This window comes from Esox lucius, chromosome 17 (genome assembly GCF_011004845.1).
Source record: "Esox lucius isolate fEsoLuc1 chromosome 17, fEsoLuc1.pri, whole genome shotgun sequence".
In the NCBI taxonomy this organism is placed as follows: Eukaryota; Metazoa; Chordata; class Actinopteri; order Esociformes; family Esocidae; genus Esox; species Esox lucius.
In genome coordinates, this window is record NC_047585.1 from 13,551,744 (window position 1) to 13,577,090 (window position 25,347).

The window sequence follows — 25,347 nt, forward strand, 5'->3', positions numbered from 1 at the left end:
GCCTCCTGCGTAGTCTAGCTTTCATAATTTTTTTTTTCCATCTGCTCTCGATCTGCTTCTTTCAAGTATTGCGCACAGTCTCTTTCTTACCCGATAACCATGAAACTCCATATTTCGTGTGTTCTTCTGGCGTTATGGGGAGGATTTGTCACTGGTAAGAAAATAGGTTTGTTCTAATTGTATTTTGCTTTGTGTTATAGAAAAAATGAAAATTTTGTGCAGTTTGTAAAATTGTTTTGTGTGTATTGTATTTTTTCTTGGAAGACTTGATGAGACTTATGTGAGATTGGATTTAATGATTTGATGTTCTACTGTTCTGACCATTTTTCATTAGCTCATGGTATTGCTGGATCAGTTTAGTTTACCCAGTTACTTAACAAATGACTGAAGCAAAAAGGTTTAAGTGCCATTGTAGTTTTGTATTAATTCTTATTTTACTGAATTACGGTTGTTGTCAAAGTTAGAATCTGACTCTTGTCCATCAGTGAAGGCTTCACAAAACAATTGCGTTAGTCCAAAGGTCTTATGTGCTCAGTCCAGCCTTAACAAAAAAAATGTGGTTCAGGATAGCTGACACACAAACATCTGGGCAACCAACTCAATCCAGTCAGATTTTAGACGGAAAGATTTCCCAGCCAATAGGACTGTGTGTTTGTGTTTGGCCGTAGCGTCCCGCAGTTCTCTAAATGACTTCCAGCGTTCTGAGGGAAGAGAGCTGGTTCCTACCTCCTGGAACACTGCACGGACTCTGATTCTCCCAGGGCTGACATTGGAGGAGTGTGCTAGACGATGCTCACACATGCTGGACTGCAGGTACCCCATTGTACACATTATCAGAAACACCTAGAAATGCTGGTGGTTTAGGTGTTGGAATAATCCCAAATATGTGTCTTTGAGTGTCAGTCAGTCATGTAAACTCTTTTCACCAGAGCCTTCAACTACGAGACACGACCCGTCATTACCTGTAAACAGCTGCCGTGGGTGGAGGATGGCAACAATGCAGAGGTCAAAAGGAACGTTAACTGTGACCTGTATGAAAAGAAGGGTAGGCTTTGAGGTCAAAGTTGTCTTTCATTTAAGTTCCAAGTGAATTCATCATTTTGCATTCATCGTGTTGCTGGCATGTTTCCCTCTGACATGCAGTCTATGTAAGGAAGTGCATTGTGGGTAAAGGGGAAGACTACCGAGGCAAGGTTTCCACAACGAAAAGTGGCCATACTTGTCAACAGTGGTGGTCTAAGTTCCCACATGATCACAGGTACGATCTTCCCGTTGATTTCTGGGAGTAGACGTTTGTCAAGCGTGAACCAATGGATATAATGATAACAAATATGTCTCTCCAAAACACATTCGGATTCTCTACCTATCATAGATGGACTCCAACAGCTACAAATGGCTTGGAGCTGAATTACTGCAGGAACCCAGATGGGGACCGTATTGGGCCATGGTGCTACACGACTGATCCAGAACGCCGCTACGAGAGCTGCAATATTCCCCACTGCAAAGATGGTACATGTGGCTCTGTACAACATTCTAGTGATTAAAGGATCACATACTTTTCTAAAAGAAAATCAAATGACACTATGGGCCAGATTCACATATAAAAAAGACTAAGCCTAGTCCTGGACAAACATTTTTTTTTACTCCAAGACTACAATGATCTTAATTTTTAGTTCAGGACACGACTGCCTGCAAAACCACCCCTATAGTGAGGAGAATAAGTATTTGATAAACTGCCAATTTTGCAGATTTTCCCACATACAGAGCATGTATAAGTCTGTAATTGTTATCATAGGTACTCTTCAACTGTGAGTGGCGGAATCTAAAACTCACAGTTGATCCCACACTGCAGCAGGGATTTTGGCCCACTCCTCCATACAGACCTTCTCCAGATCTTTCAGGTTTTGGGGCTGTCGCTGGGCAATACGGGCTTTCAGCTCCCTCCAAAGATTTTCTATTGGGTTCAGGTCTGGAGACTGGCTAGGCCACTCCAGGACCTTGAGATGCTTCTTATGGAGCCACTCCTTAGTTGCCCAGGCTGTGTGTTTCGGGTTGTTGTCATGCTGGAAGACCCAGCCACTACCCATCTTCAATGCTCTTACTGAGGGAAGGAGGTTGTTGGCCAAGATCTCACGATTCATGGCCCCATCCATCCTCCCCTCAATATGGTGCAGTCGTCCTGTCCCCTTTACAGAAAAGCATCCCCAAAGAATGATGTTTCCACCTCCATGCTTCACGGTTGGGATGGTGTTCTTGGGGTTGTACTCATCCTTCTTCTTCCTCCAAACACGGCAAGTGAGTTTAGAGCAAAAAGCTCTATTTTTGTCTCATCAGATCACATGACCTTCTCCCATTCCTCCTCTGGATCATCCAGATGGTCATTGGCAAACTTCAGACGGGACTGGACATGCGCTGGCATAAGTAGGGGGACCTTGGGTGCGCTGCAAGATTTTAATCCATCATGGCGTATTGTGTTACTAATGGTTTTCTTTGAGACTGTGGTCCCAGTTCTCTTCAGGTCATTGACCAGGTCCTGCCGTGTAGTTCTGATCCCTCACCTTCCTCATGATCATTGATGCCCCACGAGTTGAGATCTTGCATGGTGCCAGACCGAGGGAGATTGACCGTCATCTTGAAATTCTTTCATTTTCTAATAATTGCGCCAACAGTTGTTGCCTTCTCACCAAGCTGCTTGCCTATTGTCCTGTAGCCCATCCCAGCCTTGCGCAGGTCTACAAAAGCAGGTCTTGGCCATTGTGGAGAGGTTGGAGTCTGTTTGATTGAGTGTGTGGACTGGTGTCTTTTATACAGGTAACGAGTTCAAACAGGTGCAGTTAATACAGGTAATGAGTGGAGAACAGGAGGGCTTCTTAAAGAAAAACAAACAGGTCTGTGAGAGCCGGAATTCTTACTGGTTGGTAGATGATCAAATACTTATGTCATGCAATAAAATGCAAATTAATTATTTAAAAATCATACAATGTGATTTTCTGGATTTTTGTTTTAGATTCCGTCTCTCACAGTTGAAGTGTACCTATGATACAAATTACAGACCTCTACATGCTTTGTAAGAAAACCTGCAAAATCGGGAGTGTATCAAATACTTGTTCTCCCCACTATATGTGTTCATGATTTATTGTAGTGTATTTATTATATTTGATTTGTGTATTAGTTAATGGACATGCACTGCAAACAATGCTTCCTATCAATTCAGTTATAAAAAATGGAATTAGAAATAAATGGCTTGAATTAAGCAAAACAGATTTGGCAATGGGGTGAGAAAACGTTCCTTTTGTTTACAGACAGCATATTCTGTAAACAGGATACAAAGCTGGGTCTGTTTCATGATAGCAAAACATCAGCTTGCAAAGTATTCTTTTATATAAATATTATTTTTCGGGGGGGTGGGGTGTGAACAGAGGTGTGTATAACCTGTAATGGTGAGGACTACAGGGGCCAGGTTGACCACACCGTGAGCGGCAGAGAGTGCCAACGCTGGGACCAGCAGCACCCTCACCAACACATCTACCAGCCTGAGAAGTATGCTCATCTACCCGCCGCTGTCACCACCCCCGCCACCAAGACGCTCCTTTCACAGGCTCCTCATTATATACATGCCTATCATGTTTCCTGACAGACGTACTTCTCTGTAGTCATTGTGTTCTGCTGTCAGAGAGTCAAGAAACCTCTCTATTTCCAACGTGTTCACGAGTTCATGATGTTGTGCTGGAATGCTGTGCATGCGCTGTCCAGGTATCCGGATAAGAGCTTGGATGACAACTACTGCCGGAACCCAGACGCCTCACCTGTCCCCTGGTGTTACACCACTGACCCTGCTATGGAGAGAGAGAGCTGCGAGATCAGCAAGTGTTGTATGTCACTCCCTCATACTTCATCTCTTTCTTTCTTCTCTAGATGTCCGTGTCACTCCCTCATACTTCATCTCTTTCTTTCTTTTGTAGCTGCGGTTGTAAAGAGACGCCTCCGGTCCAGCTACACCACACACTGTTTCCGTGGCCGTGGGGAAGATTACCGCGGTAAAGTAAACGAAACGACTGGTGCCATCCCCTGTCAGCGTTGGGACAGTCAGCACCCCCATGAACATCCCTTCTACCCAAAGACCTATGAATGCAAGTAAGTAACCACTTCTACCCAAACACCTATGAATGCAAGGAAGTAACCCCTTCTACCCAAACACCTATGAATGCAAGTAAGTAACCACTTCTACCCAAACACCTATGAATGCAAGGAAGTAACCCCTTCTACCCAAACACCTATGAATGCAAGTAAGTAACCACTTCTACCCAAACACCTATGAATGCAAGGAAGTAACCCCTTCTACCCAAACACCTATGAATGCAAGGAAGTAACCCCTTCTACCCAAACACCTATGAATGCAGGTAAGACAGAGCAACTGGACAATAGAGGGCTAGATGGATAAGGGTGGGGAGGATGGTTAGATGGGTGTGCAGAGGATGATGCTGAGCAGGATGAAGTAGGAAGGATGGTTTTGTGTGCCAAACACTGTCAAAAATGAGGTGTTGAATCTACTTCTGAAAAGAATAACCTTAAGCACAGTACAGTGATACCCAACCTTAACCCAGACCTAAACATTTTAGTTTTCTAACCTTAACCCCAATACCTAATCTCACCCTTATAATAAATGTGTTAAAATACGATACAATTTAGATTTTGTAGCTCATTGCCCAGGTTGTTCTTTAAGGCTTTATCAAATTTATTTATAAATCCCTTTTAACATCAGCAGTTGTCAAAAAGTGCTTTTACAAAACACCCAGCCTGAAAAACCAAGGAGCAAGCAACAACAGTATTGAAGTTCAGTGGCAAGCAAAAACTCCCAAAGAGGGCTGAAATTTAGGAAGAAACTTAGAGAGGAACCAGGTGTCTTTGAAGAATCATTCATTATTAAGACTTACTGCCTTAGCATTCCCCCACTTTTCTTTTAGCTACATATTTTTGAAAAAGGCAGATATTTCACAATAGCCTTTACCACTATCAAAGTTGGCCGTCCATGTTCAACGCCTGTTGAAAATTCATATTTATTGAAAGTAAATAACTATATATTTTGCTTATCCTGTACTTAAAGTAATAATAATACTACATTCACAAAATATGGTACAAACAAAAAATCTAACTAAATCACATATTCCATTCACTTTTTAACAACACAGATGAATCACAAAATGGCTGACATTCTTGGTTGTTTTTTAAAAGACAGTGGTCTAACTCCCTGCTGACAAATAGTTCCAGAACCATCTTACATCACTCTTTACTCTGTCATTCACATATTGCTGCACTGTCCCAATCTCATGTTAGATTTTTTAAATTAAATATCCAATGTAAACAACAGCCAAAAAATTATACAGCAATTAAGATGCTTATTTTTTTCCTTCCATTCTCTTTTCCCTTATTACAGTCCCCCGAATCAGGCCTGAAAGCCTGATGAACCAAGGCCTTTTCCAACATTATAGAACTCTAATGAGCCTAAGCCAGAAAACAAGCCAGATTTGTTTTTATTGTTGGACCTTTCCCTAGACAATATTGTTGTTTTGCTGAAGTTAAACATGCCATTAGTTTTATACTGGTGTTGACCAAAACACTGCAGACTGCAGCCGGCAGAGTGAAGAGAAAAGGAACCTTGAGTTAAGAATAGTGAAGAGTTTAAAACAAACTACAAATATAATCAGCAACTTTTGTACATTTTCATTTGTATAAATTTTTTTGCAAATAATTGGAAATTTTGGGTAGTGTTTGTAGATTGATGGCAATTTTTTTTTAATCAATTATAAATGAAGTCAATAACACAACATAATGTGGTGAAAGTGAAGTAGTCTTAATACTTTCTGAATACATTCTATAACCCCATTTTCTAAAATGTTGGGACGCTGCGTTACTTGTAAATAAAAGAAAATGCAATGATGTGAAAATCATTTAACCTCCTATAATCAATATAAAATAGTACATAGACAAAATATAAAATGTTGAAATTGAGGCATTTTATTGTTTCTTGAAAAATATAAGCCCACTTTGAATTTGATGTCAGCAACATGTTTAAAAAAAGACAGAGGCAACAAAAGACTGGAAAAGCTGTATAGTGCTAAAACTTAAACCGGGTGGAATATCACACAACTAATTAGGTCAATTAGCAACAGGTCAGTAACATGATTGGATATTAAAAGATCATTCCTGAGAGGATGGGTCTGTCAGAAGTGAAAATGGGGAGGGGCTAACTACTCTGTGAGGGGCACTGTGTGCAAATAGTGCAACAATTTAAGAATAATGTTTCTCAATGTAAAATTGCGAAGCGTTTGGGGATCTCATCTATGATACATAATATTATTAAATGATTCAGAAAATCTGGACAAATCTCTGTATGCAAGGGACAAGGCCGAAAACCAATTTTTGGATGGCTGTGATCTTCGGGCCTTCAGTTGGTACTGCATTAAAACGTTTTTGTAGTGGAAATCACTGCATGGGCTCAGGATCACTTCCGAAAACATTGTCTGTAAACACAGTATGTCGCTGCACCCAGAAATGGAAGTTAAAACTCCACCATCCAAAGAAGAAACCAGATAAATCAATATCCATATCCGCTGCCGCTTTCTCTGGGCCTGAGCTAATTTAAGATGGACTGAGGCAAAGTGGAAAACTGTCCTGTGGTCTGACCAATCAAAGTTTACATTTTTTGGGGGGGATCATGGATGTTACATCCTCCGGACTGAAGAGGAGAGCTTCTTATCAGCGCACAGTTCAAAATGATATGGGGGTGCACATGGCATGGGTGAATGGTACATCCGTGAAGGTACCATTAATGCTGAACAAAATTTATACGTTTTGGAGCAACATATGCTGCCAACCAGACAACATATTTTTCCGGGAAGGCCTTGCTCATTTCAGCAAGACAATGCCAAACTACATTCTGCATGTATTACAACAGCAAGGCTCCGTAGTAAGATAGTCTGGGTGCTAAACTGGCCTGCCTGCGGTCCAGACCTGTCACCCATTGAAAACATTTGGTACATTTTGAAACAAGAAAGACGACAAAGGATACCTCTAACTGTTGAGCAGTTGAAATCCTATATCATGCATGAATGAGAATATATTTCACTTTCAAAACTACAGCAATTGGTCTACTCATTTCACAAACACTTACAGAGTGTTGTTAAAAGAAGAGGTGATGCAACACAGTGGTAAACATGCCCCAGTGTTGCTGGCATACATTTTTTATTTGGCATGTATTTTTCTAAAACAATAACATTTCTCAGTTTCAACATTTGATATGTTTTCTTTGTACTGTTTTCATTTAAATGTAGGGATACATGTTTTGCAGATTATTGCATTTTATTTTTATTTGCAGCCCAACTTTTTTGGAAATGAGGCTGTATATTAATAAAATGTTTATATATATATTCTTCTATAAAAATTGGTTAGACTTGTAGTATTGTGTCTTCACTACCCAGAGTCAATGCTTAGTGGAGGCACCTAAAAGTCTGTACATTATTTAGAAGAATACTCTACTAAACTGTAATTCTTAAGCAAACATATGGATTCCAATCACAACCACACACTCCAAACCAATTCATTTTGCATTAGTATCTTGAGATTTTGTTTTACTCTGCCAGAAATCTGTCAGAATTATGCAGTTTATAACAACAACAAATTTAGCAAATTCATAGGGTAGGGGAATTCTTAATGGCTGTTCCTGTGTTAAAAATAGTGATTTTGCATCCGATTTTCAGATTTTGGGATATTTTTCAACTAGAACTTCCATACTTTCATAAAATGTACAAATAATTTTAAAATAATTGATATAAATACTTGATTTATATAATTTGATCCCAACTCCGTCAACTAGACCTAGCAAAAATGTTGTCATTGTTAGCATATTTCATGTAGACATTCAACCATTAACTTTCCATGTTGAATCATATATCATTCAAAAGCTTGTTTTCCAGAGCACATCTTTAGCTAATCCAAACGTCTACATCCTTTGTAAATCTGGTGTTTTGTGTTGAAAGAGGCATCATCCTTATTTCTGGAAAGTACATAATAATTGCATTAGCTAATCTTTATCAGTCATTTTCTCAAAATGACATGTTTTCCATGTGCCAATCCATTTTTCTCAGTCTTCAATGGAGATACATTCACAATATTCCACACACAGGCTCTTAGGCCTTATAGCCTTTTTTTGAATATCTTGTGTCATTTAGATTTTAAGTGTCATTTTGTCTGTAAATTTAGGCAAAATATGCATCTGCCATACATATGAATATTGTTTTTTAAATTATTTCATGAAATAACAATATTTTGATAAACTGTTCTGTAAAAGTCTGACCATGATATGGTCGTGATATGAAAATTAGTGAATATTTAAGAATGTTTAGCCTCATTGGCATATTTTAATAGTTAAATAAATAAAACGTGTAATACTAAAATATCTTGTATTTCTGAATACTTACAACTACTTCATCAAAATCAAGGGCTGAGGGGGCATCTTTTTCCCCTGAGAAAGAGTGGGAGGGTGCTTAGGGAATGTCTACTTGGCTTTTGGAGTGCTGCCCAGAAATATAATGGATCAGCCAATGAATTTGGAATTCCCATCCAGCTGGCTACAATGAGATGGTTGTAGACCTCAATCGCACATCCCATGCTTAACTGCCTTTTGGCCACTAGAGGGCATTATCTACCTCTGTGGCAGCACCTTTGAGGACACTTACATTTAGGGTAAAAAATATATATAATTCAACTACTGTGAATTAGATTGCAATTAAATTCTATCAATCACCCAAATAACTTTATATATCCCAAAAAACATGAATATGTGGCAGACTCTGGAGGTGAATTCGGTCATAGTTGGTAGGTGATCAGTGAGGATATTCATGTCAAAATTGGTTTCACCATTTTAGCACACAACCTCATCTATTAAATATGCTGGAGGGGATATGAGGGACATGTATTGCTACCACTGGAACCCGCTCACTTGTCTTCATTGATGATGTTCTTGCTGACTGCAGTGGAAGAATAAACTCATTCAATGGCACTTCATCATATAGCAACAAAATTACTTCAAACATAATGCCATTGCAATTAGGGGTTTTTCAGGGCAGAGTGATGAGTTGACTGACCAAGTCAATCCCCAGATTTAATTTGAACATGATCCATTTGAACATGGCTTTAATTAGCTGAAGATAACACATAAGGTTGAAAGTCAAACTACTGATTATGGTAGCATCACCGTAGAATATGTTCAGTGACTGGCAAATTCAAGTGGTCACAGATTTGAGGTAGTTATTGCATGCAAAGGATGCAACGAATTTGTCCCAACACTTTTGGTGCCCTGAAATTATGCAACTCAGCATTAAAAGTGTTGTTATTTTTCTAATGGTAAAACCAACACGTGAACAGATACTCTCAAATAAAAGGAGAGGATTTGTATTTTAAACTCCTAGTAATTGTTTGATGTTAAATCTGAACATTAGTGTATAAAGCCAAAAGAACAAAAAACTGCTTCAATGTCACAATACTTACAGAGGGCATGCACTGTACAACCCCATGCCAAGATGAATGTTGGAGAATATGTTTTATTATTTATTTTCTAATTTTAGTATTATTATCATCACAAATGTAATCAACAATAACTTATTTAAATACTGAATGGAAAAATGCATTTTCCATTTCATGTTATTACAGATGTTTTTAATAACTTGTAAAGTGATTATAAACTTGGGATTATAAACATTTGAGTGAGAGGAAGCACAAATACCACAGTCAGTCAGCCTACTGACCCCATTAGACTGGCTTTGAATTGCAGGATCAGAAGTTTGTTCCATAAAAGGTCAGATCTGCTCTTGTTATTCACACAGTACACTGGTTTTTCATGTTATAATGAATAAGACATTATTATAATTTTGCTTTCAGTAGTTCTCCTTAATTCACTCTGATGCATTCTAGTTTCAACGTGAGCAGGCGTGTGTGTGACCTTGTCAAAAAAGAAGTATACTTACGTTTTTTAGTTTGGAAACTCTTGTTGTTGTATTTTAGTACAATACAACTTCAGTGGTTCCAAAATAACACTCTTAAGTATATTTCTGTTTTTGAGTATGGTCATCATCTGAACGTGGCAAATGCTTTTTCATATGGTCATCATCTGAATGTGACAAATGCTTTTTCATTAGGGTGTACATTCCAGAGTAAAAGCACTTGAATAAATTATTCAAATTCAAGCAATAAAAATTTGAATCAGCCAAATAAGAATAGCTGTAAAGCAAATGTTTCATAGTTCATATATTCCTTAATGAACTCTTTCAGTGATTTCATGTTTAACATTGTTTAATGTATTTCTTCATTGGGATTTACCAGCTTTTACAGGATTTAATGAGCACAGTGCTTAATCCACCAGAAGTGACTAGAGGTAGAACTCCTAGCATTGCAAAGTTCTGCATTTGCCTCATTTAGAGAGCTATTGGTCAATTCATCCTAGATCCATTCATCATGACCCATTACATATCATGCTGCTTTATACTAATATGTACATTACTCTCTGAACTACTTTATAGTTTATATCGTTTTATAGTTTTTCCATTTCAATTCATCCTATAATAATAGTTTTATAGTATATATTAGTTGTTTTACATCTCTGTGTTTTGTGTTCTCTACTTATTGCTTATGCTAATTGCTACACCATTGTTCCCAGGGGCCTGGAGGAGAACTACTGTCGTAACCCAGATGGATCCGAGGCTCCCTGGTGCTTCACGTCTGTGCCTGAGATGAGGACCGCTCTCTGCTTACAGATCAAACGCTGTGCAGATGACATTGAAGCCGAGGGTACCCTGCCCTCTGCTGTTCATAGGGAACCAGCACTTTCTCCATGCAATCTTGTTTCTTTGAACACAGAACCGTCTTCAGTCAGATTTGGGGTCATGTCCTGTCAGAAAGCAAAATAAATTCAAATTGTTTGAATTGAAAAGCACTGAAGAATTGGAATTAGGATTGTAGTTAGTTATTGAGAGAAATCCCAATGGAATTCACCCCCTGGTTTTCTCCCTCTCACACCCCAGATTGCTACCATGAAAATGGTAAGAACTACAGGGGCGTAGTCCGAAAGACACGCAAGGGCATCGTCTGCCAGAACTGGAGTGTCAACATGCCTCACAAAACAAAGTATGACAAATGTCTGTTAATTCAACAAAGAAATATATCATGAATTGATCTAAAGGCAAGTTAGTTTGGTTCTGTTGCACATCTTTTGTTGTTATGGTCGCGTTGGAGTGTCTCTGCATAGGTCGGTTCAGTCTATGCTGGTTTTCCAGGATAAACCCAGCAACCCACCCTGAGGCAAACCTGACAGAGAACTACTGCCGGAACCCAGATGGCGACCAACACGGACCCTGGTGTTACACCACGGACCCCAAAACAGAGTTTGACTACTGCGCCATAAAGCAATGCGGTAAGTAGTCCCCTCGTTCCAGGCCTCCTTGCCCTCAGGCCTCACAGTTCTCTCTTATCGTTCTTCTCTGGGATTTTACCTTGTTAACACTTAAATACTCTTCCCCGTGATAATCATGGTGACTTTCTACAAGTTGGTGGGCTTGGGCGGTCCGGAGGGCTAAGCGAGTCCACGCGTACTGCAGCCACATTGTTCTGAACCCGACAAACTGCTCTGTTTTACAAAAGAAAACTCACTCCTTTACCTTTCAGATAAAACATAGAATTGGCCCCAAATATATCTTTAAAAATATATATATATAATAATAATAATAATAATAATAATATATATATATATTATAAAGCTCTTTTCATACATTTAGCTGAATGCACTAATCCCTCCTGGGTTTAGCTCTGTGTTGTGATGAGTGATTGAATGATTATTCTGCTTATTGTTATTTGAACAGCTGGAGAGAAAGTGTCCATCATTGAGCCAGCAGGTGAGTTGCTAATGGGATCTGGAAGTGGATTTACATAAATACTTTTTCTAATTAAAGTGTGTGGTTTGTGTGTTGTGTGTGTGTGTGTGTGTGTACAATCTCTTAATGTACCAACCTGGCAGGGAATAAAAAAATCCCAGCACGAATAGTTAAATATGAAAAATGTTATGGTGTGGGGACCTTGTGTAGGTCCTCAGTATGAAAAAGGCTTTTCCTATCTTAGAGGTTAATTTTAGGCAAACATTTACGATCGTGGTTTAGGTTTAGGATTAGAAATTGGGTTTAGGATTAAGAGTTAGAGTTAGGATTGGAGTTAGTTTGTAGGGGTTTAGGTTAATTTAAGGTTAGGGTTTGGGAAAATGGGAATTTTATTATGGGAATAACATTTTGTCTCATAGGAATAGATATTCCCAAAATGTGTGTGTTTGTGTGTGTGTACACACAGAAAAGGTGGAGTTTAATGAGTGTGGGAAGAGAGATGATCGTATAGTGAGGAAGCTGCGTATTGTTGGCGGGGTTCCTGGGAACTCTCCCTGGACAGTCAGCCTCAGAGACAGGTAAGTCTGACACGGTCAGTCTTTACGGATGCCGTTTTCTCCTTCTCAGGCTTTGTAATGGAATCTCTCTGTCACTCTCTTTCTCTCAGTATGATTGCTCTCAAGAGCTATCTCCCTCTCTTTATCCTTTTCTCTCTCTCTCTCTCTCTTTTTCCAGTGTGCATACCTAAACAGATGAACGTCTTAGGGGAATTGTCTGATTCATTCATTCATTCATTGTAATAAAGTCTGTGGTTTTGATGCTGTTGCAAATGGGTCAATATTCAGCACAGCATATAGCTATAAAGAATGTAAAGAATTGTATTCACACAGCTTTGTTTGACATGACCTAACAATATTAATGTATTGAAATCATTGAGTTGTTGTATGTCCAAACTTAGCATCACTGAAAGAATGTCAGCAAACATCTGTCTAACCTTTCTCTTGTTGTATGTAGGAAAGGAAACCATTTCTGTGGAGGGTCCCTGGTTAGCTCCAAGTGGGTGATCAGCACTAAGCAGTGTTTCTCTTCTTGGTATGCTATATTAGTTATTAGTTCAAATCACTCAATCAACAACATAGATCAGAATACAGTAAAACCTGAGACCTTTTAACAGACCCAGTGTTTGAGAAAACAAGCCTAAAATTACCTGAAATAGTATAAACCCTGGAATATGATGCGATGGTCAGACACTGTGCATGTTCTCTTTGGCAGTTATGTAGACCTTCCAGGTTACTCAGCCATGATGGGGACATTGTTCCGTAACCCGCAGGAAGGAGAGGCCAAACCGCAGACTATCTCCCTGACCAAGATCGTATGTGGACCTTCAGAGTCCCAGCTGGTCATGCTGCAACTGCAACAGTCCGTACACACACACACACAGACATACTCACACGCACACTCACATTCACACACACACACACACTCACATTCACACACACACACACACAGCATGATGTTAACATTTACCACACGAACATTGATGTCCTCTAAAATAAATTTACATAACCATCTCCAACGTGTTCCTTCCCATTTGATTTTATAGCAAATCTATTTAAATCCAAGTTCTAATCTTCATTATACTCTTCTTCAGCCCAGCCCAGTTTAACGAGCGGGTGTCTCAGATTTGCTTGCCCCCTGAACGCTACATAGTTCCGGATGAAACCTTGTGTGAGATTGCAGGCTGGGGAGAAACAAAAGGTAAAGTTGAGCTTGTCTCACAATTGTAACATGACAATATATTTTAGGTCATGGGGTAGGAAACTATAATTGGGTCGATACCACCCGAGTTGGAGGGAGAAATGGCTCTAGCGACACTTTTTAAAGGGTCAGGAGTCACAGTAGAGACCAGAGTGTCAAGAAGCAGTATGGGTCTATAAGTATAAGTCGTATATGATGAAATTGGGAGAAAAAGGGGTCAAACTGGGTGGGATCTGTAACGCCTTGTTACATCCCTGCATATTTATCAGTATCAGTGTTGATACTTCACCCACCTGCAAATTTCCCGTTGTACAATAAGGTCCTTTAAATAAGACCACCCTATGGCTGCATAATGACAAGTTTCCTGATCTGTCGCAGGTCAGATAGCATGGCAAGGAGAAACCTAGGACCCTAACTCATGACAAAGTTTCTTCAGTGAAAACATCTCTGCCCTTAGAAGTAAAGTCTCTGTTTTGTTAATGTAGCGTGGAAACGAGACAGCTTTTCAGATGCTGAACCAACAGATGGTGTTTTTATTTCCAGTACTGTTCAGCAAATGCCCAGCTCCCTCTCTCATTCTGACCCCCCACCCCCCACCTGCCCTCTCTTTTTCAGGCACTTCAGTGAATGACTCTGTGCTAAACGTAGCTCAAGTACCAGTTCTGAGCAACAAAGACTGTAACAAATACTTCCGGGGTCGTGTCCGGGAGAACGAGATGTGCACCAACTCCTTCCATGGTGGGGTGGGTGCCTGTGAGGTAGGTTGAGGTCAGATATGTTTGTGCGGCAGACGATTCGTCTCCGGGGTTGTGCGGACCGTTTCTATGACGGAGACGACGCCTGACCACAATAAAATGACAAGCTTAAGGACGACTTGATTTGATCCTTTAAGGAATTTGTTCTGTGATGCAGAAGACCCGCGCCGCACTTTGAAAAATGCCACACGTGCTGTGTACCAATCGTCCTGACAGTGATCTGACTCTGATCAACAGAGAGACTACGGAGGCCCGCTGGCCTGTCAGAACAGTGACTGCTGGGTATTGGAGGGAGTGATCATCCCCATGAGGCGCTGTGGACACCCGGGTCAGCCCAACATCTTCATCCGAGTCTCTGTCTACGTGGACTGGATTAAGAAGGTCATGGAGATGGCTTAGTCAAAGATGTACCACACCAACCACTGAATGGCTGTAGGTTCTGTTGGACAACCATATAGTAAAGTTAGAGTCCTTAGTTGAAACAATGACAGAGCCTTCCACCTGTGTTTGGGGTAAACTTCAGGGATGACCCTGGAGTCTGTTTCAACAATAAACCTCTGGATGCGTGGACTGACCAACATCGTTGGTCATCGTTGATTTCAACATCGTAGTTTTAACCATGTTTTTAGGACACAGTGTTTATTTATTACAAACACTGGAGGGAAAACACAAGCTAGTGTATTTGGCTTTCATGGGTTATGACAGTAGAACTGAGCTCATGAGGCATTTATATATATTTTTTCATATATTTTCCAGAAATCGATGTAGCATCTAAGGATTTCAGCTTTAATTGACTTTCAATCTCCTTTCTATTGCTCTAATTAGGTGACCCCCTAATAGTGATCCATGACCATCTACCCACCATTTTATGTCATCCGTATTTGTTTTTGTAATACTCTGTTGTGTGTTCTACCCACATTCCTATGGCCAAAATATATTGTGTAAATAGCCATGTTTTCCCAATTGTCTGTCTGCAATCAAACCCAATATGAGCCATTAAGAATAACATTTGAAATCATATTTTTTTGGGGGTAGCGATTCATATATGAGATCCTTAGACATTATTGAACCTGGCCACAGTGACCTTAGGATGTTCATGTAAAGGACATGCCTTCTTAACATCATGTTTCCCAGAGCCTTCAATAAAACTGCTGACCGCCAGTCCCTGCACCACCACCCCTCCCCTCCAGTATCCAATGGAACTCCAAAATACCTTCTTTGCCCCCCAGCCTCTAAAGAAATCCCTCCTCTGCCTGTCTTTTTGATGCCTGCCCCCACCTCTAAAGACATGCCTTTGTGCCTTATGCAGAACTGTATGCGCTGCACATTCTTTCTGGTTCTATAGGAGGATTTTTGTAACTCGGTCCTGATGAGCCCACGGAATTCAGCTTAAATAAACCTCAAGATCAGAGTCCAACAGAATCACAGACAGACCAGCGCGCTGACAGCCAGTGGACTGACTCTATCTCCCTCTCTCTTCTCTCCCTCTCTTTAACACTACTCACACAAAACACACACACATTGACACATGTTTGGGTACTTTCTTGTTAATAACAAATAAATATAGGTACTCACCCATAGCCCAACATTTACATATTAATCATACAAATATATTCACATATAAAACCAAGATAAACTAACAGACTATGGTGTAATTAGTTTGACATATTTGCTGATTTAACAGGCTTTGATCTGTTTAAGTGACAGTTGGTTGTACTTTCCAGAAATTATGTTTACAATAAATGACTAATCAAATATTCATATGACTTAATTTAGGTTCAACTGTAGATTAGCCTTGAGTAAGGGTTTATAAATGAGTAACATCATGCCATCTTCTAATTTCAATTTTGGGATTGTTTTATATGATGCAGCAAATTTCAGACTTCTTAAAATGTCAATTTTACATGTTTCTTCCTTTTAATATGGACTTGGAGGATGTTATGGGGGGAAAGTATCTATTAAGTTCGGGTAATTTCCAATCACTCGAACTTTTTCACATGAATACCATTAGCCGTGTGTATTCGAAAAGCCTTGTATTTCCGTCATGCGTTGTAAATTTCGATCTATTTGAAGAGAATTTTAGAAACTATTTTCATGCTACTAGTGTAGCCTAGTATATGATGCCCACCTCTCACAAGTGGGTGGTCCACTGAGCAAGGGGCGTGTTCGACTGTTTCACCCCTCCTACCCACCCCCACCGCTCTCCTGGAGCATGGTTTAATAGAGAAAGTATGCAATGTTCATATGCTCCAGCTCCAACCCCCATCATACTTCAACTAGGGTTTCGTGACTAAACGAGGAAACGACAGACAAACGTAAGGGATCACACACAGACTGGCCGAGATAGAGGGAAGGAGGGAGGGTCAGAGGGAGAGAGAAAAAGAGGGCAGAAAGAAAGAAGACAGATTGGCAGTTCATTCCATGCTAAACTTCATTCAAGGCGACTGTAAAATTAAGAAATCTTAAAAATATAAAAAGGTAGGTGAAATATTTCACAAGTACTTAACCGGCTATTGTTTCATTTTCTACCATAATTCTTCCTGTTTATTTCTTCTTAAATCGGATGAATGGGTTACCACTCAATCGTGTATTCTGACCATTCAGATCAAGTAAAAAGGTTAAACTGTCCTTCGAAACTATTCGATAAGATTTGCTCTCTCCCTGCATCATCTGTGTCTTGCTGTGTGTGTCTTGCTGTAAACACATGGGTTTCGGCTTTTGCACCGGTGCTAAGGTAAAATCAACGACTCCATACAGATTATGTAATAACTGTACAATTAATTGAATATCCAAATCAAACATTTGTTTTTCTGTCTGTCTATAGGCTTGATATAAAAGATTAAAATGCACAAATAGTTGATATTTGTCTTGTGTGATCTAGAGTGTAGCGCATATAACAGCCCTATGTTATGTTCTGCTCCCTATGCAGCAGTCCACTACTAACCTACAGAAACAGAATGTTATGGTGGTGGTAATAGTGTCTCTATTGATAGTATTAGACTACTATCCGTAATAGTTGAGTGATAGTTTTAAAGTTTAATTTTAAAGATGTGAATATTTGAGTGTAAGCTCCCTGCCACACATTTTGGTAGTTTTAAAAGAATGCACAGAATGTGTGTTTATGGTTGCAATTGCCGCCCATATGGAAAAAAGTACATTCAGTCCCTCGTAGTTCACTGCCAAAAAACTAAGTTAAACGAATCGTTTAATGCTATGCAAAAGTATACGTTCACATACTTCATGTGTGTTTAGAAACATTGTAGCCTGCTCCTGCGGACAGACAATTTCAGCTGCCAACTTCCTGTTTTGATGCAGCTGTTGGTGAAGAAAAGCTGTAGTTTATCAATTCAGTAACTATGATTGGAAAACAATTTTGTATTGGTCTGTACATGACCTTGAGCTTGACATTCGGAATTTGATTTGTGCTGTCTATCGAATAATCAGTCAAAATAAATTATAGGAATGAAACGCATAATTCGGTTACATTTAGTTTACGTGTTTATTTAAATGTTTATTTTTTATTGAAACGGTACAATAAAATATATCAAGTGTATCAAGTGAAATGAACAAAAGTAGCCTTTAGTTATTTGTGAAATCAACGAAACTATTAAGTGTAGCAGCTAAATAGCATAGAATATTAGCTTCCACCATCTGTATGCAAAGTGCAGACAAGACATGATTTTATTTGGAAGGTGATATTTGATTAATGGCTATCTGAGCTCAAGTGACAAATACAAAGTAATTGAGAAGCTCATGCTGAAAGCATTGTATACTCACATACTCTCACAAATATGCCAACATACACACATGTAACCTGTATATACAGCTGCAGGCATAACCAATAGTGACCAGTAGAGACTGGATAGAGGATGGGTTAGATCTAAATGTTGGATTGGATATTGAGTTGTGAATATCTGTGCTACTTATAGTTACTGCCGACTAAGCTCATATTTCACAACGTACGCCAAACCCCTGTCTGTGTCCAAATGAACCTGCGATGGCTTCTGCCAAGGGTTCCATTTGGCAGTTCTCACGCTTGCTGTGTGACTGAATGCAAGACGAAAGCAGTGTGGTCCTTTATTAAGATTTTATGGGGTGAACAGGGAAAGGGGAACGTTTGTATAAACTTGTTGAGCTGGAAGTCAAATCGGTACAATGCAAAGATCATTGCAAGATAGTATGCGCGTGTACAGTTTTGAACAGTACGCCTAGACAGACTCAGAAGAGATCATACCACAGAGACTGTACCTGAGGCCCTTTTTTACTTTCCAGGCAACGCAAACCTTGTCATTCAGGGCTACGCCTGCCCCTCCCCTGCCCCCCTCCCCAACGAGGCCTGAGCACTGGGCGTCAATGCCCACACCCTCCTCTCACTGCACTGGTGAACATCACACGCAGGGATGAGCGGGACCAAGGAGCCGTCACCACAGCCAGGCGCGGCCCCTGCTTCCACCCCTCCACGCAGGGGCCGGGGACGCCCACGGAAACAGCAACAGGTGGGAGCAAAACAGGCGCCACCGATGACACTCATACACCCACTTCGCGCAGGACTACACCTGACCACAGCAACTGGAATAAAAAAAACTGACATGGCTGTTTAGGTCATCAGGGAGTCCTCATTGTGGTTATATGCTCTCCCCAGGAGCCCACGGGGCCCCCGGCCCCAAAGAGGCCCAGAGGACGACCCAGAGGAAGCAAGAACAAGGGTCCTAGGGCCACACCCAAGGTAAGATCATCATCTAATGTTAATGGATACAGTTATTATGAAATATGTGATTAACAGAAAGTACCCAGTGAAGAATATGGGTATAACAGGAAATATCTACTGCAGGAATGAAGTTATGAGTACAATTAGAAAAATACAACTTCTTCAGCTCTAAAGGTTCTTTTTATGCACAATATAAAACCTTTGAGTTAGGTGTGATGTTCTTGGCTTGTCATGTAGGACTGCTTTTGTAGCACACAGCATATTGGCTAGTGTGGGGTTTTCAGTGTAACATTTCTGGTGTCAATTTGGTAATATAAAACTGTGTAGAGTTGAAGTACCATTCAGCAGTGTAAAAGAACCCCAGTGTTGCTGTTAAAGTGGAACAAAGGCACATTTAGAAAATGTGGCTGTGCCTAAACCTGCCTAACGTTGTGATGGACTGTCAGTCAAATTGTGCACCCCTCTCACTCACAGAGAACGTGGTGGAGGGACAGTGCTACATCCCTGTCATAGACCCCTCCGCCCCTCCATCTCCCTACTAAAAACAACCTTATCAAATACAGTAACCATGAAAATAAATACACATTCTGTGTCAGCAAACGTGGTATTATAAAATCAATTGTGAGAAATGATGTCTACCTTTTTTGAATGCATTTGAGTCATGTTGACAAGTTTACCTTCTCTGCCTTGCAACTGGCCTACGCTATAAAATGTACTTGTGTCAAACAACACATTATTGGTACTAGTCACTTAAACCCACTATCAGCGTTCAAAATACCCTCCAAAACAACAACAGTCAGAAGCAAAATATATATATATTCAAATAATAATAATTCCATCTGAATGAAATAACTCCATGTTCTGTCATCATAAACCTTTGCTCGGGTAGTGCATAGCCTTCTGCATCCCCAGTAAGCACTGTCTGTTGTCGACTGAAAAGATGTCAGGATGGGTCCCATCAGCGTCATCCCCATACGAATGTTATAGTTACAACTTGCAGATGTCCCTTGAATGCATAACAACATGCCAGTATGCGTGACCAAGAACACCTCTGCTGTGTCTAGCGAGGTGCCATTGGGAATGCATGGGGATGCCGATAATGTTACGGTAGTCTAGCCTTTTAGGCAATTGTAATGGCATATATAACAAACCAATAAACCACTATGACTCGTTGACTGTCATTCCAAACAACTCAAACAACAGTCATTATCGCCCAACTAAAGTACTGAGTCTCCCAAAAAAGAATGTACACTCCTTCTGTATTTGACTCATCCTCCATCATTTGGACCCTCATATGCGCTTGACTCATCCTCCATCATTTGGAGCCTCATATGCGCTTGACTCATCCTCCATCATTTGGACCCTCATGTGCATTTGTCTCATCCTCCATCATTTGGACCCTCATATGCAGTAGGGATTCCTGAGAGTTTAGAACACGTTCCTGATCCTGAATTGAAACAACATTTCATGGATTTCTTCACATTCAGTTTTAATATATCACAGGCTGTCATTCACTCTTGGTAAATTATAAACTTTCACCATAGTGTAGCTCATGTAAATGGCTACCCAGTTTTTCAGCTAGCCACTAGGACATGGTAAGATACTTTGTGGGTCAGTGTTTTCAGAGGACCGCTGGTTCTCCAGACAGTGTAATAAGCTAATACTATAATTAATAGTGTGTAGACATGCCAAAACATCTCTTTTCTTCAGAACAGAGTTTAAGCAGAGGAGTTGTAATGTCTTTATTGACAACATTTTGTTAATACAGCACACTACTCCCAAAAAAGTATTACACTTAATTTACTGCAATGTTGCCAACTAACACATGAAACTACCAACTCTCTGAAATATATTTTATTGGAAAGAAAAACAAAACGTTGAAATGCACAAACCACGCCTTCCGCAAGTGATTTGGGAGAGGTTTCTAGAAATGTAACCACACAAATTTAAACCTTTTTTGAAATACAGTAATTTCCAGACCTCCAAGGAGGTTTCACAAAATTTGGAGGTATTGCCTCGTATGACTAAACATCCAAAGACATCCAAACTGCACTAATTGTGAACCAGCTATGGACTGTGACTGTGTTTTGGTTCAGGTTTGATCCAGTTCAGACATATTTGACTATGATAAATTGTTGGCATGACAGAAAGGTATGCAGATATGTTCTGGGTGAAACCTTTTGTTCAGCATATTTTTATTGAGCTTTGAAGTCTTTAATTTAGGCTTCAGAGAAAGAAAAAAAATCTGACAGAAAACGTAAATTGTCACAATCAAAACAAATTGTCTCAGAATAATGTTTCCCTAATTTAGAGTGATGGATGAGTTGCACCAGAAGTGTGCTATTTCAGAGACACATTTAGAAATGTTTACATTTTCCCCATTATTTCATATACAGAGATGAACTGAAATCATGCCCATCATCATCCCAGCAAGCTCTCTTGCAGGTTTTATGTTTGAAAACTTAGTTTAATTATGCACATTAATTGATAAATGAATCTATAAATAACAAATTCTTCAAAACTATTATTTTCTTTTACTTGGACGGTTTAAATGTTTAAGGTAGTTTTCAGTGTGAATGCAAGTGTATAAAAATGCCCAAAATCTCCAACCTGGTTTGATTTCATTAGGAATCACTATCGCTTAGCAAGCCATATTAATGTCACATGAAAACCTGATGTGGTCTGTAAAATATTTATACAATTAACTATTAATAAACAAACTATATTTGACTGTATACTACTTTCAGGCCCCTTGATTGTGTTTTGTAGGTTGTGATGAATCAAGTCACTCCTTTTTAGTGATTCAAGAGTGATTTTGACATGTTGAATTTCATTGTTTAAATGTCTGGCAGCAATGACTTTTTAAATGGCTTGGCAAATGAATGCTATTTATTTACTGGTGAATTTTATGGCACAGCTATATAGAAGCAAAACATACGGTACTCATATCCTTTGCACTGAAGTTCTTGGATGATATGTCTTCATTACCCTCACAGCTGTCAAGTCAAAGCAGCTCACAGTCAGGTTAAAGCTGTAACTAGACCTTGTTTTAAACTGATCAAGAAAAACTCTTTATTTGTATGCCTACCAGTAAAAAAGGTATTTGTTTGAAGAACCCTTTTACATGTTTCTGTCACAAATGACAGCAATAACCCCCTATGCTGAAGAGGAATCATGACATTGTTCTCTGGTAGGGAGTCTTGCATGCGCTGGATGTTATTGACTCAAATTAACAAAATGTGTCAAGATTCAGTAAAAAAAGTTAATCTGCAGTACTTGTAATGTGGTAAATAAATTAATTTGAATCAGACATTTTTTAAGGAGCTAATGGGATGAAACAATATTTGAATCAAAGGGAACACAGTCGTGAGTGTTACTGGGAACTCTATAATTCCAGTCCTGGATAGTCCAAACATTCCAGGTTTTATTTTTTTTAAGGTTCTTCAAAGATGCCTCAGTATGCAGATACCATGAAAGTGTTCTCCTGAATGCATTGCTCTTCAGAGTTTCACTATTTTATTATTTTATTTTCACCGTACGTCTACATAATAACACAATACAATAATAACCTCTTTATTATCTGTTCATTCTGTGTTAGAAAGTGGAACAGGTTGGAGAGAAAAGACCTCGGGGCCGACCAAGGAAATGGGTATGAAACCAACACACATGCGCTCACCCATCCATACAGATCTATTGACCATAGGCTCCAACACCACTTCATATTCTACCTATGTAAACCTCCAGTAGAGCCCTCTGGTTTTCATTGATTATCTGGAGGAACCTCCCTTCACCTGATGTCCTTTGTTGAAATCAGTCACTGATTACAAGACAAACACCCCAGCCATTCAGCATTGGAGTTGCCCACCACTAAGCTATGCAGCGAGGACTGTTGACTGATTGATTAAACAGCCTTTCTCCAATGTTTTTCTCTCTTCTCTTTCTGTCACTTTTATTCTCCTCCGCAGCCCCAGAAAGTAGTTCAAGAAGTAGTGCAGGAACTGCCGGTAAGAGACATTATTAGTACAATTTAATTGGTAATATTGTGTGTTGTTTTTCCTTTTCTTGAGAATTGTTCTCTATTCTTACCTATTGCCCTCGAGCACTACAGTCACTGAGGTGAATATACAGTTAGACCTGAGCACAGGTGGAGCTTACCAGAAACTTCCGTTCATACTGCGCCTTCTTTAAAAATAAAATCTACGGATTACGCCAAACGCTGGCAAAAAGAGGCCCATGTCACTCAACATCCTCATCCATCTTATCACAATCTTCACTGTAGAACCGACTTTCAAAGAAGTTAAAACATATTAAGAACTGAAACCGTTAGACAGGCTCCCTTCTTTCAGACGCAGACACGCTAAGGGGAAGAATGAGTCAATGCTCAGAGGGGAAACCTGATACAACCGCTCTCTTCCTCTGTCTTCTTGGTTTCCTGACATAACCGTCTTGTCCCTGTAGCATTTCTTGGTCTCACAGCCAGGCCTATTTCCACATATGTGCAGAATCACTCCTTTACACTCATACAAGTATATCATTACTCATTACAAATACGCTAGGACGCAAGCAAGCACTCTCTCTTTCTCTCTGTCATTGACACACACCCATTGGCTGGCAAAAGAAACACGTAGCTCTGGCCAAATGGCATGGCAATGAACATTGCTTCCCCACAACGAGCCTCCCTCAGACAAATTCTCAAACACAACCGCATGCTAATTGTTGCGATTGTTCCCAAAAAAAAGATGGGATAGAGCCAGAACCGGTAAAGTAGTGTTTTTAAAATGTTTCCTTGACTCTGACCCTCTGATTGGTTAGCCACCATACAATTGCTGAGAACTTGTTTTTTTTTCGTACAACCAAAAACAACAAAAATATTAGTTGGAACGAAAGAGCAGCATAGATCTACTCACCAGGCACTCATTTCCATATGCGTTCATCTTTCAACAGGGTACTTCAGAAGAAACTGAGGAGGGTCCCTCAAAGACCCAGTCTCTGCTCGCGGCTTCAGCATCTCAGGCGCCAACCCAGGAATAGACAATATGTCAAACAGAACTACCTCAAGGTTTGGGAAGAGACATGGATGTGTACAGTCCAACCTCCACTGTCATAAGGATTCCAAAACAACCCGTAATAGCCCCCCTGCCTTTTAGAACAGTCAGTCAGATTTAGTTACTCTGCCTACAGTCTTTCTAGCTCTGAAGCTTGGTTAATTAGGAAAATTGCTTGGGTCAGTTGATTGATAATTTAGGATTTGTTCAATGGGTGAAGCTATTCAGTTTGACTGCCCTAACCCCATCTCATGAATGAGATTAGTTGATGCAGTGTGTGTGTGTGTGGGTGTGTGTGTGGGTGTGTGTGTCTTCATGTGTGTGTGTGTGTGTGTGTACTTGTGTGTGTGTGTGGGGGGGTGGTGTGTGTGTGTGTGTGGGTGGTGTGTGTGGTGTGTGTGTGTGTGGGTGGTGTGTGTCTGCATGCGTGTTGGTGTGTGTGTGTGTGAGTGGGATGGTGGGGAGGGGGTTTAAAGAAAAGGATGCATCTTCTGACAATTTAAATCACGTTACTTCACAGTCATCTTTTCGATCTGTTATCCCCCCGAACTCCAACGCAGACGCCTGTCCTGATTGTGAAAAACCTGGGTACATTTTGTTACATATGCTGTACATCGAAATGGGAATACATTTGACATTACCGTTAAAATGAACACAATCAACAATCACATGACAACCCACCACACTCAGGTTCGGTTTCTAATGCATTTCATACTCATTCAAACCTCAGGTATTCTTTTTGCCTTCAGCTGTGCATATATCTATTCAGGTGCGATTCATGTTTCATTTTACTCAGTTATGATGTTATGCTATTTTTATTGTGTTTTTCTGATGTGTTTCTGACATTCACAATATGACTTGACACACATTAACCTCATGCAGACCACAATTCACCTCAGTCCCCTTGCCTTTTACTCTACCTCAGTCACAAAAAGGCAGAGGAGAACTATAGCCTGTACCCCCCAAAAAAACGAACACATACATACACACACACAAACACACACACACAACTACTCAGGACAGTCCCATACACACTGTACCCACTAGCCTCACACTCTGCCTTAAACTTTTCCTTCAACTTCAATGCTAAATTGTGAGTCCCAGCAGAATCCTTTAGTGGTAATGTTCTGATGAAATACCTGACATTAGACTTGGTTAAT

The 25,347-nt window shown here is 39.9% G+C and overlaps 2 protein-coding genes across 3 annotated transcripts; both read left to right on the forward strand.

Moving 5' to 3' along the window:
- mst1 (macrophage stimulating 1) lies at positions 1–17,289 on the forward strand. Of its 2 annotated transcripts, none has more exons than XM_010896083.4 (18): positions 1–166; positions 669–813; positions 930–1,045; positions 1,144–1,258; positions 1,373–1,509; positions 3,420–3,540; positions 3,754–3,872; positions 3,963–4,134; positions 10,712–10,842; positions 11,076–11,178; positions 11,328–11,464; positions 11,910–11,942; positions 12,388–12,499; positions 12,936–13,013; positions 13,194–13,340; positions 13,573–13,679; positions 14,295–14,437; positions 14,672–17,289. In XM_010896083.4, the coding sequence occupies exons 1-18, from the start codon at positions 100–102 to the stop codon at positions 14,831–14,833; spliced, it is 2,145 nt and encodes a 714-aa protein (XP_010894385.1). In that variant the 5' UTR covers positions 1–99; the 3' UTR covers positions 14,834–17,289. The 2 variants fall into 2 exon arrangements, with proteins under 2 accessions (XP_010894385.1, XP_010894386.1); XM_010896084.4 differs by having other exon boundaries at positions 1–154.
- LOC105025422 (high mobility group protein HMGI-C-like) lies at positions 16,824–24,173 on the forward strand. The gene is made up of 6 exons (XM_010896085.5): positions 16,824–16,912; positions 18,707–18,930; positions 19,077–19,160; positions 22,741–22,791; positions 23,108–23,146; positions 24,087–24,173. The coding sequence occupies exons 2-6, from the start codon at positions 18,835–18,837 to the stop codon at positions 24,171–24,173; spliced, it is 357 nt and encodes a 118-aa protein (XP_010894387.1). The 5' UTR covers positions 16,824–16,912; positions 18,707–18,834.
- Positions 24,174–25,347: the final 1,174 nt, after the last annotated feature.

What these genes read in the sequence shown, in the direction of transcription:
- LOC105025422 (XM_010896085.5), top strand. Translation starts at nt 18,835, where the DNA reads ATGAGCGGGACCAAGGAGCCGTCACCACAGCCAGGCGCGGCCCCTGCT. An exon ending in GCCCACGGAAACAGCAACAG is followed by an intron (nt 18,931 to 19,076) that starts GTGGGAGCAAAA and finishes TGCTCTCCCCAG; the next exon opens with GAGCCCACGGGGCCCCCGGC. An exon ending in AAGTAGTGCAGGAACTGCCG is followed by an intron (nt 23,147 to 24,086) that starts GTAAGAGACATT and finishes ATCTTTCAACAG; the next exon opens with GGTACTTCAGAAGAAACTGA.
- mst1 (XM_010896083.4), top strand. Translation starts at nt 100, where the DNA reads ATGAAACTCCATATTTCGTGTGTTCTTCTGGCGTTATGGGGAGGATTT. An exon ending in AAGTTCCCACATGATCACAG is followed by an intron (nt 1,259 to 1,372) that starts GTACGATCTTCC and finishes TACCTATCATAG; the next exon opens with ATGGACTCCAACAGCTACAA. An exon ending in TATTCCCCACTGCAAAGATG is followed by an intron (nt 1,510 to 3,419) that starts GTACATGTGGCT and finishes GGGTGTGAACAG; the next exon opens with AGGTGTGTATAACCTGTAAT.